This window comes from Aquila chrysaetos, chromosome 17 (assembly GCF_900496995.4).
Source record: "Aquila chrysaetos chrysaetos chromosome 17, bAquChr1.4, whole genome shotgun sequence".
Taxonomy (NCBI): domain Eukaryota; kingdom Metazoa; phylum Chordata; class Aves; order Accipitriformes; family Accipitridae; genus Aquila; species Aquila chrysaetos.
Window position 1 is genome coordinate 19,519,327 of NC_044020.1, and position 12,788 is coordinate 19,532,114.

Genomic DNA, 12,788 nt, shown 5'->3' on the forward strand with positions numbered 1-12,788 from the left:
AAGTTCCTCACAGAGTTCCCATTATCGTTGTGTTTACAGACTTCATGTCAGCCTTGTGCTGCAAAGAAATGCTGTTTATACAGATACAAATCAGAACAATTAAGCTGCAAATTCTCAGTGGAATGTAGATGCTGAACTCTCACTGATGTCAGTGTGACCAGGAGCCCAAAAACATTTCAGTCAGATCCTTATATTGTAGTCCAGAATGACACGATGCCATAGTATAATGGCCTCTCAGGGCAATGCCCAGTTTGGGGCATTTCTTTCTTCTATGAACAGTTCTCCTCTAATGCACATCTGTGAATCCAGCCTTATGTGAGTCAAAACTTTCAAAGCTTTTCAGAGACTACAGTAGCCAAGGTCTTCCTAAAATCCACACCAATGACTGTGATGCACTACATTTTTATAAACCGTTCCTGAGATACCATTGTTACGTGAGTTGTTATTCTGTGCAAGCAAAGGAGTTGTGCAAATAATTAACTTAGATTGGTCTATTGGAGAGGTCAGACTCAGGAGGGCTGGATTTCTCAGTGTCTGAAATGAATAATTTGCCTGCAAACAAAAGCAACAATGCATAGCCTGGCCCAGGCCGTAGCTATGCAAAAAAAGATTTCTGAGTAAATATTTTCTCCCTTATGCTCTCCTCTTTAATAACTCTTCAACATTATTTAGACGTGTTTACACATTCAATATCTGAGGTAAAAAATCCAGAAAATTTGTCAAAATAGCATGAAGGTGGATTCCTACCAGTATTGATTTCTGGAAGGGAATATTCGTAATTCTTGCTCTGTGAGATGTGCTACATGAAAACACAAAGGGAAGAAAAGAGACATTTTGCCTGAGATAAAGTTTTCTCTGTGTTGCTAATTCTGTATTTCAGACAGTAAGACAGAAATGCAATGAACTCTCTGTTCATTCAGCAGTCTCCACTAGTAGTAGATGCTGGAACACTCTCCCAGTATCACTGGGAATTGGGATTGATTACCATGTCTAAGAATCACATCAAACTCATTTTCCTACCTGCATATGACAATAGAGTAGTCCCTGCTCCTCTCAGACTGAAGATCAGTCTAGAAGAGTATTAGTTGACCTTATGATCATTTTACTGAATTTGTTTTTCCTGTAGCAAATTGTTGTGCAGTAGAAGGAAATAAATATTTTTTAAATGGCTTCTGTACTGGCCCAATTCTGAATGCTGCAGTATTTTTTTTTTTTTTTGAAAGATAAAAGTCAGAAGAAGAATAAACAGAAACATGTCTGTCAACATGCTTCAAGGGCACCCAAAGTCAGTAGAGTGGTTTTCAAACAGATGGAAAAGAAGTTAAGACCACAATCACCTTAGATCAAGTGCCTATATTCCACTGAGTAGGATTTATGCTTAAGTGGTTTGTTGAATGGGGTTAAATTTCAACACATTAAATTTCAATCTTAATGCTGATCATGGGATAACCTGTTTTTTATTAAGTCCTTATTATACTGAAAGTCTTCACTATATTTACATAGCTGAATGAATGGAAATGCCTCTTTCAGCACTATACCTTTGAGTTTGCAGCATAGTCTTTCGAAGCATAGAAACCTTTGTTTGCAGCCAGAGAAGTAAAATGATGCAGTCCTGGCTACTTGAGGAGATGCAGATAAGCTCTGTGAAGCTGAGCTGCCAGCCCTGATAATTCCTCCAAGGTCACACAAGATAAAAGAGATGTACTAAGAATTCATACCTCGCCTGAGCTTTCTAACATTTCTAACAAAACCCCACAAACCTAAAAGAGTCCCCTTTGATGTAACAGAAAGGAACAGCAATTATGATGAGAAAAGGAATCATGAGAAAAAGGGAAACTCCCAGAATATTAGGCAAGTGAGGCTTCAGTCTTTCTGTGATTACCACTTGCATTTAAGGAGAAAATACCACAAGTTACACCAACAGACTGACAAATCCCCATGCTAAATATGATACAAACACTGTACTGACCACAGAAAACAAATATATATCAAAGCAAATATGTGTGTGTCTATCTATGAAGGTGTTTGTGAGTGTCTTTGTACACAAGTCTGAATTATAGGTGGGGGCGTGGCACTGTACAGTAGAAAAGACAGGCAAAATAGTGTATTAGCCTTGCATTTTAGTTTTACAAGTTACAGCCATATCAGACATCACACAGAAAATCTTGGATATTTCTCAGAAATTGTGTTTGTGTGTGCCTATGCATTTCTTTCCCAAAAGAACTAGTGGGTTTTTTTCAGTCTCTAATGCCTAGTGCCTGGCTGGAGATACAGAAAGGGAGACTGCTCTCTCAGAGAATGTGGGCTGTATGTCCATCCTTTGTGAAGAGATCACTTCAGATGCCTGGGGTGAGGTGACTTAAAAATGGGAACATTCCCAAATCTCAACTCACAGGGGAAAATGGCATACGTAATTTGTAGCATAGCGTTTACACATTTAACAGTCCTGTGCCTCAGAGGGGTACTTGCTCATTGCAGCATTTATTTTAAACTTTAAATAGGACAGCAGCATTCTGATGCTTATCCAAGTTGCAGGATCCAGTAGGCCAAGCTACCCTGGCATCCTTTTCCAAAGCCAAGTCCAAAAGGATTAACAGTAAACATGGCCCTGGTGATTTGATACCTGCAGGATGAGTAGCTCTTACTCTTCCTCTCCTGGATGAAGCAGCAGAGGCCACAATGCTCTGCAGAGCTGGGAACATCAGCCTCTCAGACCACCTGATATGAATGTCTTTTGTTTGGTGTGTCCTGGAGTCCATGCACGCCATGCCTGTTTGGGACAAAAGGTATACCAGATGTCACTGAGAAAAGTCCATTGTGTCACATCACTCCCCAAAACTTAAGATGTTTCATAGCCTCTTCTCCCTATTGGCCATTTCACAGGAGTGCTGTATAGCCATCTTCTAACTGGAAGGAACAAATCTCCACTTGTGTGATTTGGAGCGTTTTTTAGACTTGCACAAAGCAGGCATGAAGGCCGTCACTTCACAGCTGGAATGATCTGAACTTGCTGAGTTCAGGCAGGCTGTTAGGGCTGGCCCTAGAGCGTTTCTGAACAACTCCCTGATTTTCCCTAAACTCTGCAATGACCCTAAATGACCAATGTGCTAGAAAATGAGCTATTCTCTCAATGAGTTATTCTCTCTGCAAACAGCTTTGTCCTCCAGCAGCTTTCTGGTATGCTGCTAAAAATGCTGGGGAGCCCTCAGCTGGCTGCTTAGGCAGCCTCACTTCTCATGACATTTGCGCAGCAAAGCTAGCAGCTCAGGAGAGCCCACACAGTAAACAGGTAAATGGCGGCAAAAAGGAACAGTCTGGCTGACAGGGTCTGATTCCGCAACAGCTAAGGCCCTTATGATCAGGCCTAAAGATGTCAGCCATTGCAAAAAGAGCGGTCAGCAGCACTCCTAGCAGTTCATATGCTGTTCTGAAGCGTGAATTCCTTTTAGTTTCATAGGTGTTCTGCTGTGGTAGGAAAATAAAATTGTTTAGCTATTTGTCATGCCACGCAACTGCTATTATCCTCTCATCAGTAATTATGGTTTTGAACAGGCAGTTTTCTCTCTAAAACTAAATTATTCCTTTCATGGCAGCCTAAATGCCATGAAGACCTGGATTTTTTTGATTAGTATTTTAACAGATAAGTACAAAATTGTTTGTAGTACTGATATAAAATTATGTCTATCAGTCTGTGGCTTTAAGGGGCTTATAACTATATACAGTTATCCTTAATGTGTTTGGGATTCAGGATTGAGGGAGTCTCTACCGATTTGGGAGTATCCTCAGCCAGGATTTTCTCAACAGCCATTTACCCCATAATGCAGGGATCTGAGGCTGAGTTTGAGTCTCAAGTCTTCTACCAAGGTTAGAGTGCTTAATAATACATGATTTTCTAGCCTACAGTATTAGGAAAGTAAGATCAGGCTGATAAACACTTATGATCCATCAAAACTAATTGATGGGGGGGGGGTGTACATCCCCACCAATAGATTTTTCCAGAGTTCCCTTGGGTAAGCAATTTACCATGGTTATTGAATGGAGCAAAATCATAGCTGTGTCTCAACTAGAGAAAGAGAGAAGGCTAGCTGAGCTATCAGACATGTGTTCCCCACCTCCTTGCTACAGGTCCTGATTTTATCAGCTACTAGGACCTGGATGTAAAGCTCCCAGAATTTTTTTCCAGACACTTTTACAACAGATTTGACTGGAGTTTGGTCATACACTGAATGCCAAATGCTTTAAGGGTTACTAAAGACCCTCCACGTCTCAAGCAGTCTTATGCATACCTGTACACTCCTGCATTTCATAAGTCTTATTTATTAAGGAAAGTCTGTCCATCATAATCCAGCTCTCCCATTGGGTTTCAGACCACATGACAGCTTGGTAGGTGGCCAGGAGAGCCAAGATGCCTGATCACAAAGCCCCTTTAAAAAAGGAGGAGGATGCTGGTGAACAATTTAGACACATCACTTAGGCAGGTTTGCTTTATTATTCTAATTTTCATACCACTTTGGGATTTATAATGAGGTTTACTAGGTTCTGAAGCAAAATATAGTAAGACTTTACCCTTTTCTCTTTAGAATGGTTAAAAGCAAGTGCAGCTGACAACTGTGGTTGTATAACATAAAACTAAACCACAGAAAATAAGACATTTCTACCTTAAATTCTGGAAATTATTTTTTTTTTAATTAAGTAAAAATCTGAGTTTTCTTCTAAAATATTTCTAGGGAGGTTCATCAGTACACCTAAATTGCAAAGGTAATAAACAATGAGGCTTCCAGTGGGGTCAAAAAGTCACCTACATCAAATGGAGATCAAAGGAACACCTTTGAAGGTTAGGTAACTGAAGACAGGAAATACCACAATGAAGTTCAAAAGAGGAAAAGAAAGAAAGGAACAAAAACCTGGGGTGAAGAGGGGAAAAAAAAAAAAGGAAATAAAATGTTATCATACTGCTTTTTTAAAGTCAACAGCATCCTCAGCAAACAAATGTCTGTAATGTATCCCTTTAGAAGAGTGGGTATTACTTGTAGGGGTACAAAATAGAGCTCAGCCTCTATCTCTGAGTTCCTTAAGTTTCTTCATAATGGTTGCTCTAGCCTTTGCAGCCCACACTGCTGAGTACTAAGAGCTCATTTTATTAAGGATCCTGTCTTTGCTCTTCTTTTCCTCTCTTCCCCATGTCTGTCAGCCTGAGGCAAGGGCTTTTCTTCCAGATCAAGATCGCCTATTTTGCTGATTGTGTTGTGATTCTGTTTCCACGGGCTTCATAGAACTAAGGTTTGTCATGAACCAGGATTTAGTGAGAGGGATAAAACAGCCTTTTGGTCAAACAAAACTATAGACACTGGAGAACTCATGTTAATACCATCAGTGCCACCTACTGCCCTATTTCTAAAGTACAGTGTGTGTATACCAGTAATTGCTACAAACCATCGTAGCTTCCTCCTGTAAAATTTGACTCAATGTGTATGAGCATTTTTAACACCTGTGCCTTTTTTTTCCCCTACAGTTAACGTAGGCAAACCTTGAAACCGCAGTTATGTTTAGAACAAGCCACACCTAGACAGTTAGCTCATTATAAACTCCCACACATTGAGAGCGTTTCTTCCCCTAACACACTTTCTCACTTGCAGCTAGGGAGGCTGAAGTTGATTTTCCAACTAAAAATGTCTGAAGTGGTTCTTCTGGAGGGACTGTGGTGTGAAGACAACATCCATGACTCACTTCCTGAAGTGATGTGTTGAGTTAGTTTTTGCAGAAAACTTTGCTCCACCCAAATAGAAGGAGTTGGATCAAAGCATGAAGAGAAGACAGCATCCTAGGACGTGACAGTTTCAAAAAGAGTTCTAGGTAGGGCAGAATGCACAGCATTGTCCCTGCATTGCTATCTCCAGAGAACTGTAGGAAATTTGGGAAAAACAATACACACTTTGTACGATTTCTCCTCAAAGACCTTGCAGACTCAGCCCTCTTATTGTCCAGTATCCTTGCAAGCAAAATTATTTCACTTCTGTGGGCTGAAAAAGAATTTCATAGGATAACAAATGTCTGGCAGAATTGAGACACAGTGAATAATGCATTACCAGAGGGCATTTTTATACTTTGGTGATAAAAGCAATACGAGAACTTAGATAAGCCAGTGTCAAAACCAGTTTCACTGGTTTCCAGATTTCTGGAAAATACTTTAACCAATGTTATATTTTAAAAACTACTGTTTTGGGTAGGTTTCCATCTTCCCACTTCAGCAGTTGTTTGCTGTTTTGCTAAAAAGGAACAAACTGTACAACCATAGTCACAACCTTTCCCTGCCTCTATGACAAAAATGACACATTGTTCTAGTGTCAGCAGAGCATCCCTTGCACTATTTGCACCTCATTGCACTTCGCTTGGAGGATAACTAGTGACTACCTTTCTGTTCCTTTCCGCTCTTGGTGACTGCCCCTCCACTGTGTGTGCTAAATTTGCCCATTCTTAATGTCAGAATACAGCTTTGCTCATGGAGAGCTCATTTTGCTGTAGGTGCACAGCTACAGGCATTATCTCCTTTATGGCAGTAAACATAGATAACTCCAGGCACATCACAGAGATCCCACACTTAATCCTGGCAGGCGGTAAATATAATGAATAGGGCCCTTTGCTCTCTAGCAGTTGAGAACATTTGCAGGGATGAAAGTTTTTGAACTGCCTGTTGGATCTAACCTTTCCTAGGCACTTCAGATACTTTTCCCTCACTAATAACAGAAAAGCAAGAATCTGGGATGGCACAGTGGGAAAAAAAAAAGCTTAAGACATACGGATTGGATAAAGTCAAATGTACTCAGAATATGAAGGAATACTAATGATCATAGTGCTATAGAGCACTTTTTCTCAGAAGATCAGAAACACTTAAAAAAAACCCTGAGTATTTTCTCTAACCTATGAAAGATAAATACAAAGCACAGGGTAGTTACATGAGTTGCCCAGGTTCATGCAATGATGGTGTTGCCAGTGCTTGTGAAATTATCTCATGGTATCTGATGATTCTTTCAAATCCATTCTCCAAGGTTTAAGGGGCTATATAATCTTTTGCTAAATCCAGAAAGTAAAAGAAGTATCCCCTAATTACAAAAAAAAAAAAAAAAAAAAGCTGGAAAAACATGACACCTAAGAACCTGAAAACCACAGACTATACAAAGAGCTTAAAAAATTTTATTATTACAACTTCATTCCAGTGTTCTAAAATTATTTGCATGTTTTTTAGGCTTTTGAATGCTTGGGGACAGTGATTATGTCAGTGAGCCAGTGCCATCCTTTATCTGGCATCACAACAAGAGGTTTGTATGTCATCTGTGGAGAGGTAACTGGCATGAGCAGGATGGCTTACATGTCCTGGATGAGGTTCAAAGGGCTGTAGAGGACAGCGGTACCCAGCCGGCAGTGACGATGCGGCCCGCGCACCTGCAAACCCACCTGGTTTCCCTCTGGGAAGCTGCAGCTCACCCTAGTTACCCGTAATTAGAATGAGCAGGTGTGAGTTCCTTGGGCGGCAATCTCATTTTTCGCTAAATAAAAGCTCGTACGTACGGCCTAACCCTACAAACAACCCCAGCGACAGTTCTGCTAGGGGGATACCCCGGCGCCCCAGCCTGCCACCACAGCGGCAGGCGCGAGGGGCCGAGGAGACCCTGCGCGCTGACATGGCGGCCGTTGGGCGGCGCCCGGCGCCCCCTGGCGGCAGGGCGGGAAGCAGAGGGGCCCGGCGCGGGGGCCGGCAGGGCGGGAAGCAGCCCCCGGCCGCTGCGCCCCGGGACTCGGTCCACAGGCCGCAACTGGTGAGGCAGTTCGGGGTCTAACCGCTCCTCCGCCTCGTTTAAAATGTCTGGTTTTGCAGTGTATCCGTTGACACGGGGCTGACGAAAGCCTGTGGGATTAGGACGGGCCTGCGGGCTGCTTTGTTCTTGCCTTCTCCACTGGTCACCTGAGATGGCCTTTGTGAGACCGGCAGCTTTCAGCCTCGCCCTCAGGGTTTCCGGGGAAAAGTGTGAAAATGTGACTCGGGCAGATTTGATGGTTCAGAAATTAAGTGACCCTTAAAATATTACTGTTTTTTCTTTCAAGTAACACGGGTTTTAACCTCTAGGATGATCTGGTTTCCTACCTACTCCGGGTGGTAAAAGCCACACTGTCCCCTAAAAATAATGATTCTCAGCCAGGCTTTTTTTCATAAACTGGTACATAGGGCAACTCAAACCACTGAGACAAAAAGACACCCAGCCCATAAACCCCTGAATCCTTCCCTGGGCAGGCTGTGACGCCTTCCAGTCAACCTAGAAGGGACACCTCTTTCCCCTGACGCACAGCCCAGCCGGCGGGTGAAGCGGCACGGTGCAGCTGAGCCCACCTGCCAGCTCCGCTGGCTGGAAAGGCCAGGCCGCATTCACCCTCACCTTTCCCGGCTCTCCCTGTTCCCAGCCGTGCTGCTCTATCTCCTCTTGCCAGGCTCTTTGCTGAGACAGCTCTAGTTCCTAACTTGGCAAAAAAGTTTTCTCCATCCTGAGGTTAGTTCAGTGAGCTGTATCCATCAGCTCAGGGGTGGGTCTGACTGTGGTAAGTGCAGAGAAAGCATGGGAAGTGTAAGCAGAAGAGCAAGTCTTTTGGGAGATAGTTAGCCGTTAAGGTAGGCTCAGCTGTATTATGTTATGTCTAAGAGACTTCTATGCAGGTGGACTGCCTGTCTTCTAAATCAATAGCCTTGGACTTGTTTTGTCTTAAGTGGGCTCAGAGCCTTTCCCTCTATGCTACTACATAGTCAGTGCCTGCTGGTACGATGTTATTCTCCACAGTGCCAGAGATGCCCTGGATCTCACCTGGAGATTTGCTCACTGCTGAACTGCAGATTTTGGGCAGGTTGTGCTCTAAGCTCAGAATCGGATTCAACTTACACAGCTGTCCCAGAAGCACTGGCTTCTCTACCAGACGTGTAAGCACATAAGCATCTTCCAAGCAGGCAGCTGCTCTGTGGAGCTGTGAGGATCTCAGGTTGCGAATTAGGGACCAACATCTCTGCAGATGTATGTGCACCACTTGCAGCATCCCAGCTCTGTGCTGGAGCAAGACAGGGGCATACTGTTCCATGACATACTACTCACTAGTTCGCCTGGGGAGAGGGCATGGGCCCAGAGGCTAGAAAAGGGCTGTGGCATAGAAAAAGAGAAACCAGGTGCAAAATCAGGGACCGGGACTGCAAGGAGGGCCAAAGTGTGTGCCAAAGTAGGGATAAAGCCTTTGTAGCTCTGTTTGTAAAAGCTCTCAGGGCTGCTCGAGAGCAGAATGAAGCCAAGGGCTTGTGCAGAGCCCTGGGAACACAGCTGGAGTTAATTGTGGAGATAGTGTATGAGGTAAACTAGTGCTTACAGACTGATGAAATGAACAAGAATAGGTAACAGCAATTAACCTGTCAAGTAATCTAAGAGACATCATGTAGAAAGACTCTACTAACCCAGTTGGTAAGTGGCCAGCAGATAGAGAAGGTCCATGTGCATTAATGGGAGGGTGTATCTTGAGGGGAGGACTCAGGGGCTGGACTCAGATCAGGTGGTGAACTCAAAGTGTCCTCCCTGCTGGAATTTGCTCAGGGCAGTGCTGAATATACAACTGTGAGTTTCAGTTGTCCCTGAGGTGGTAGATAGTGAATGCTGTGGCTGAGGAGCTCAGAACCTTTTTTTACCTCCCTCTAAGAGAAGAAAAAGAAAGAGTCCTGGCCCCAAACCAGTCAAGACCTTTCTCAGGTCAGTCTTAAATTCTTACCTCTACCAGCAGCTGCTTCTCAAGCCCTGAGGATTTCACTGAGCCAATTTAATGCTGGTGGTCAGACAGTTTAAACCCATTAGCTCCCAGCTATCTGAATAATTTTCTCCTCAGAGCCCAGCGCACCAGCAGACTGCTCTAACCAGAACTGCAGAGAACTGCTACATTAACTGGACATTTGCTAACTGTTGTGGCCTGCGTGGTGAGCGTTTGAGGGCTGAAGAAAATGCCACTGGCTAGATCACTGTCCATGACTTCTCTTAATGGGCTTCCTCAGTGGGAGGATGAAGACCTACCAGTGGAGGATTTGTTGCTCTTTGAAGTTTCTTGGGAAGTTACCAACAAAGGTTTGTACAACGCTCATAAAGAGTTGGTATCGCTTTTTTCACAGGAGTGGAGGGAGGCATGAAGGGCTTGGACAAGAAAGGCATTAAGGAGAGATTGTGGAAAAGTCAGCTGCACAGCTGTTGTATTGGAAGGAGTGCATGTGGCACCTGTGTGTAATCGTACATCCTGTGTGTGGGCTGCATCTTCCTGTGCTTCTGTGGGATGAGCATGTAGTCAGGACATCTGTGTGTCTTTACATGTTTCACCACCAGGGACAGGTTGTTTAAACAAACATCTAAGTATTATGCCTGGGTGTGCAGATGTATGGATATATAGATGTTGCTTTGTATGTATTTATATTTTACCTTCCATGCAAATTCACTTGGGAATGTAATGCATGAAAATGAGCTGTAAAACAGACATCAGATTCAAAGTAGTTTAGCAGTCTCCCTCAGCCTTCTAGAGCAGTGTGGAGAAAAGGCCAAATTTGAAACAGGTATAAATAAACATAGCTGCATTGAAGCCACTGAACAAAAAGCAGATGTCAATGACCAGCAGTCTTTATGTCAGCTGAAACCCTTTTGAACTGGTCTTTGCAACCACAGGTGGTACCAGACAGGGACTTCATGCTTTGTGTATGTGTCCAGATTGAAAAATTGTTCACTGCACACAGCTTGTCAAGCAAAGTGCACACTGCTTGTTATGCAAAGATCTTTCTGCCTCCATTTCTAACTCACTCATCAAATCATCCCCTTTCAGCTAGGTGTAGCTCACCAAGGGTGAACAGGCTCCGTTTTTGCCACAAAAGTTAGTATGAGTAAATGATTGACCTCATGTGTCTTACTGTCCTGGCAGATAAATAGAGAGATTAGTCAGGAGAGGGGATCTGTAATCTGTTAAGATTTTAACTCTAAAGGGGAAATGTGTGTGAGAGGAACAGACAGTACTAGGGTTTATCCCCATGGTGAAACTGGAATTACTATTCTGTGATAGCTTCGGGTATTTAATCCGCACTGCAGTACAATTTTACATTGCTCTTTTTAGGGTGGTGAGATGTATCAATGCCGAGAGGCAGTGCAGAGTAGCTTTTGCACTTCAGATCGCTGTGGGCTTATTTTTCAGCAGCTTCAGTCAAGCTTTTTAAGTTCATTTACTACTGTCAGAAATTGGAGCATGCAGTATTTGCTTTTGCAGTGTGCATGGTAAGGCAGGCACTGGCAAGCAGATGGCAGCAGAAATCTAGGAAATTCAGGTGTTCTTGCTAATATCTCTGAACTCCATAGTATATATATTTTCTGAGTCATCTGAACCCACTGCTTATGGATATCACACAATATGTATAAGAAAAAGTAAAACACAACTAGATTTATCTGTCTTGCTGTGTATGTACAAAAGGTAGTGAATCATTTAATCATCCTTATAGCTCTTGTTGACTTCACTGAAGCCAAATCAACTGACACAGCTAAAATTTATTATTCTTACATATTATGAGAGAATTAATATTTATGAGAGTGAATATTTATTCAGTTAGTTTAAAAATAAGGTGCTGTTAATTACACCACTTACCAAACCTATATATTCAAACAGGGCTGGCTGAACTAACCATGGCAATTTCTTCATTAGAACTGGATCTCAGTGCAAAGTTTCCATTAACCAACCTTGACTGGAAACATCTGTGCAAAAACTCTTTAATAAGCCTATTTCAGCTTATTTTTCTGGTTATTTCTTGATACTGAAGGTTTATCTCTATATCTTCCAGGCAACTGAATGTCTAAGTCACATGGTGGGATACTGTTCCCTGGTGACCTAACTTTTATAAACAGTTCTTGGAAAATGTTAGGGCACTGTGTTTCTTAGGAGAGAGTAGCCAACAAAATACAGGGAGAGTCATCACAGAAGATACATAGGCTTAGGAAATAATAGGTTACACTGTATATTTCCCGCCTCCTTTAGCAGAAGGAAGAACTATTTATTTATTGTAGGCTGACCCCACATAGATTTAGTACTGCTACATGTTTTAGTTTTAATGTTGCTGTATATGTTCCTAACATAGAGGGAAAGAAAAGCATTAGCTGGGCTTATTGCCTGACAAGCTAATTTTGAGCACTTAACGTGAAGGTTTCTTTCTTCCTTTCTGGCAATGCAAAGGTGTGTCAGAGTAGTTCAGCATGAAGTTGGTTTGTGCTGCTAAAGTGGTGTAAAGCTGCTGCTGCCTACAGGAGAGAGTTCAAGTCTTTGTGTTAACTTTGTGCACATCACTAGGTGCTTGGCTATGGGTACATTTGCTCATTGACCAGTGCTGCTTCTTAGTGATTCCTCCATTTCTCTGTGGCAGTGACAATAAGGCTGAATGTCTTCTTCCCTGTGAGGAACATGCTATCAGAGCTCATAGATGGCTATCTATTCCCGCACCTGTAAACAGTGCCCTTTACAGCTGGTGAGCTGTTTTCTGAACCTCTTAAATATATTCTCCTTCAGAATCTGAGGATGATGAAGAGGTCCTGCAAATTAGAGCACATCTGATTATGTAGTGTGAGAGGGTCTTCATGTTCCAGGCTGCCCATGGGGAGCAAGCATTTAATGAGATTTCCCTGATGGTGCTGGCTGTACTGAGGCATGAGATGCAGCTGTAGGGAAGGACAAGTCAGTTGTATGAATTCAGTGCTTAGAGA

General features: G+C 42.8%; 1 protein-coding gene across 2 annotated transcripts in view; it reads left to right on the forward strand.

Moving 5' to 3' along the window:
• The first annotated feature begins 9,619 nt into the window (after window positions 1-9,619).
• GYS2 (glycogen synthase 2) overlaps window positions 9,620-12,788 on the forward strand; it is a 47,693-nt gene continuing 44,524 nt past the window's right edge. Inside the window, exon 1 of one of the 2 annotated variants that reach the window (XM_041129655.1) lies at window positions 9,620-10,136. In XM_041129655.1, the coding sequence (XP_040985589.1) occupies window positions 10,016-10,136 (121 nt within the window). In that variant the 5' untranslated portion in view covers window positions 9,620-10,015. The remainder of the gene's footprint in view (window positions 10,137-12,788) is intronic. The other variant, XM_030040891.2, reaches the window with a different exon arrangement.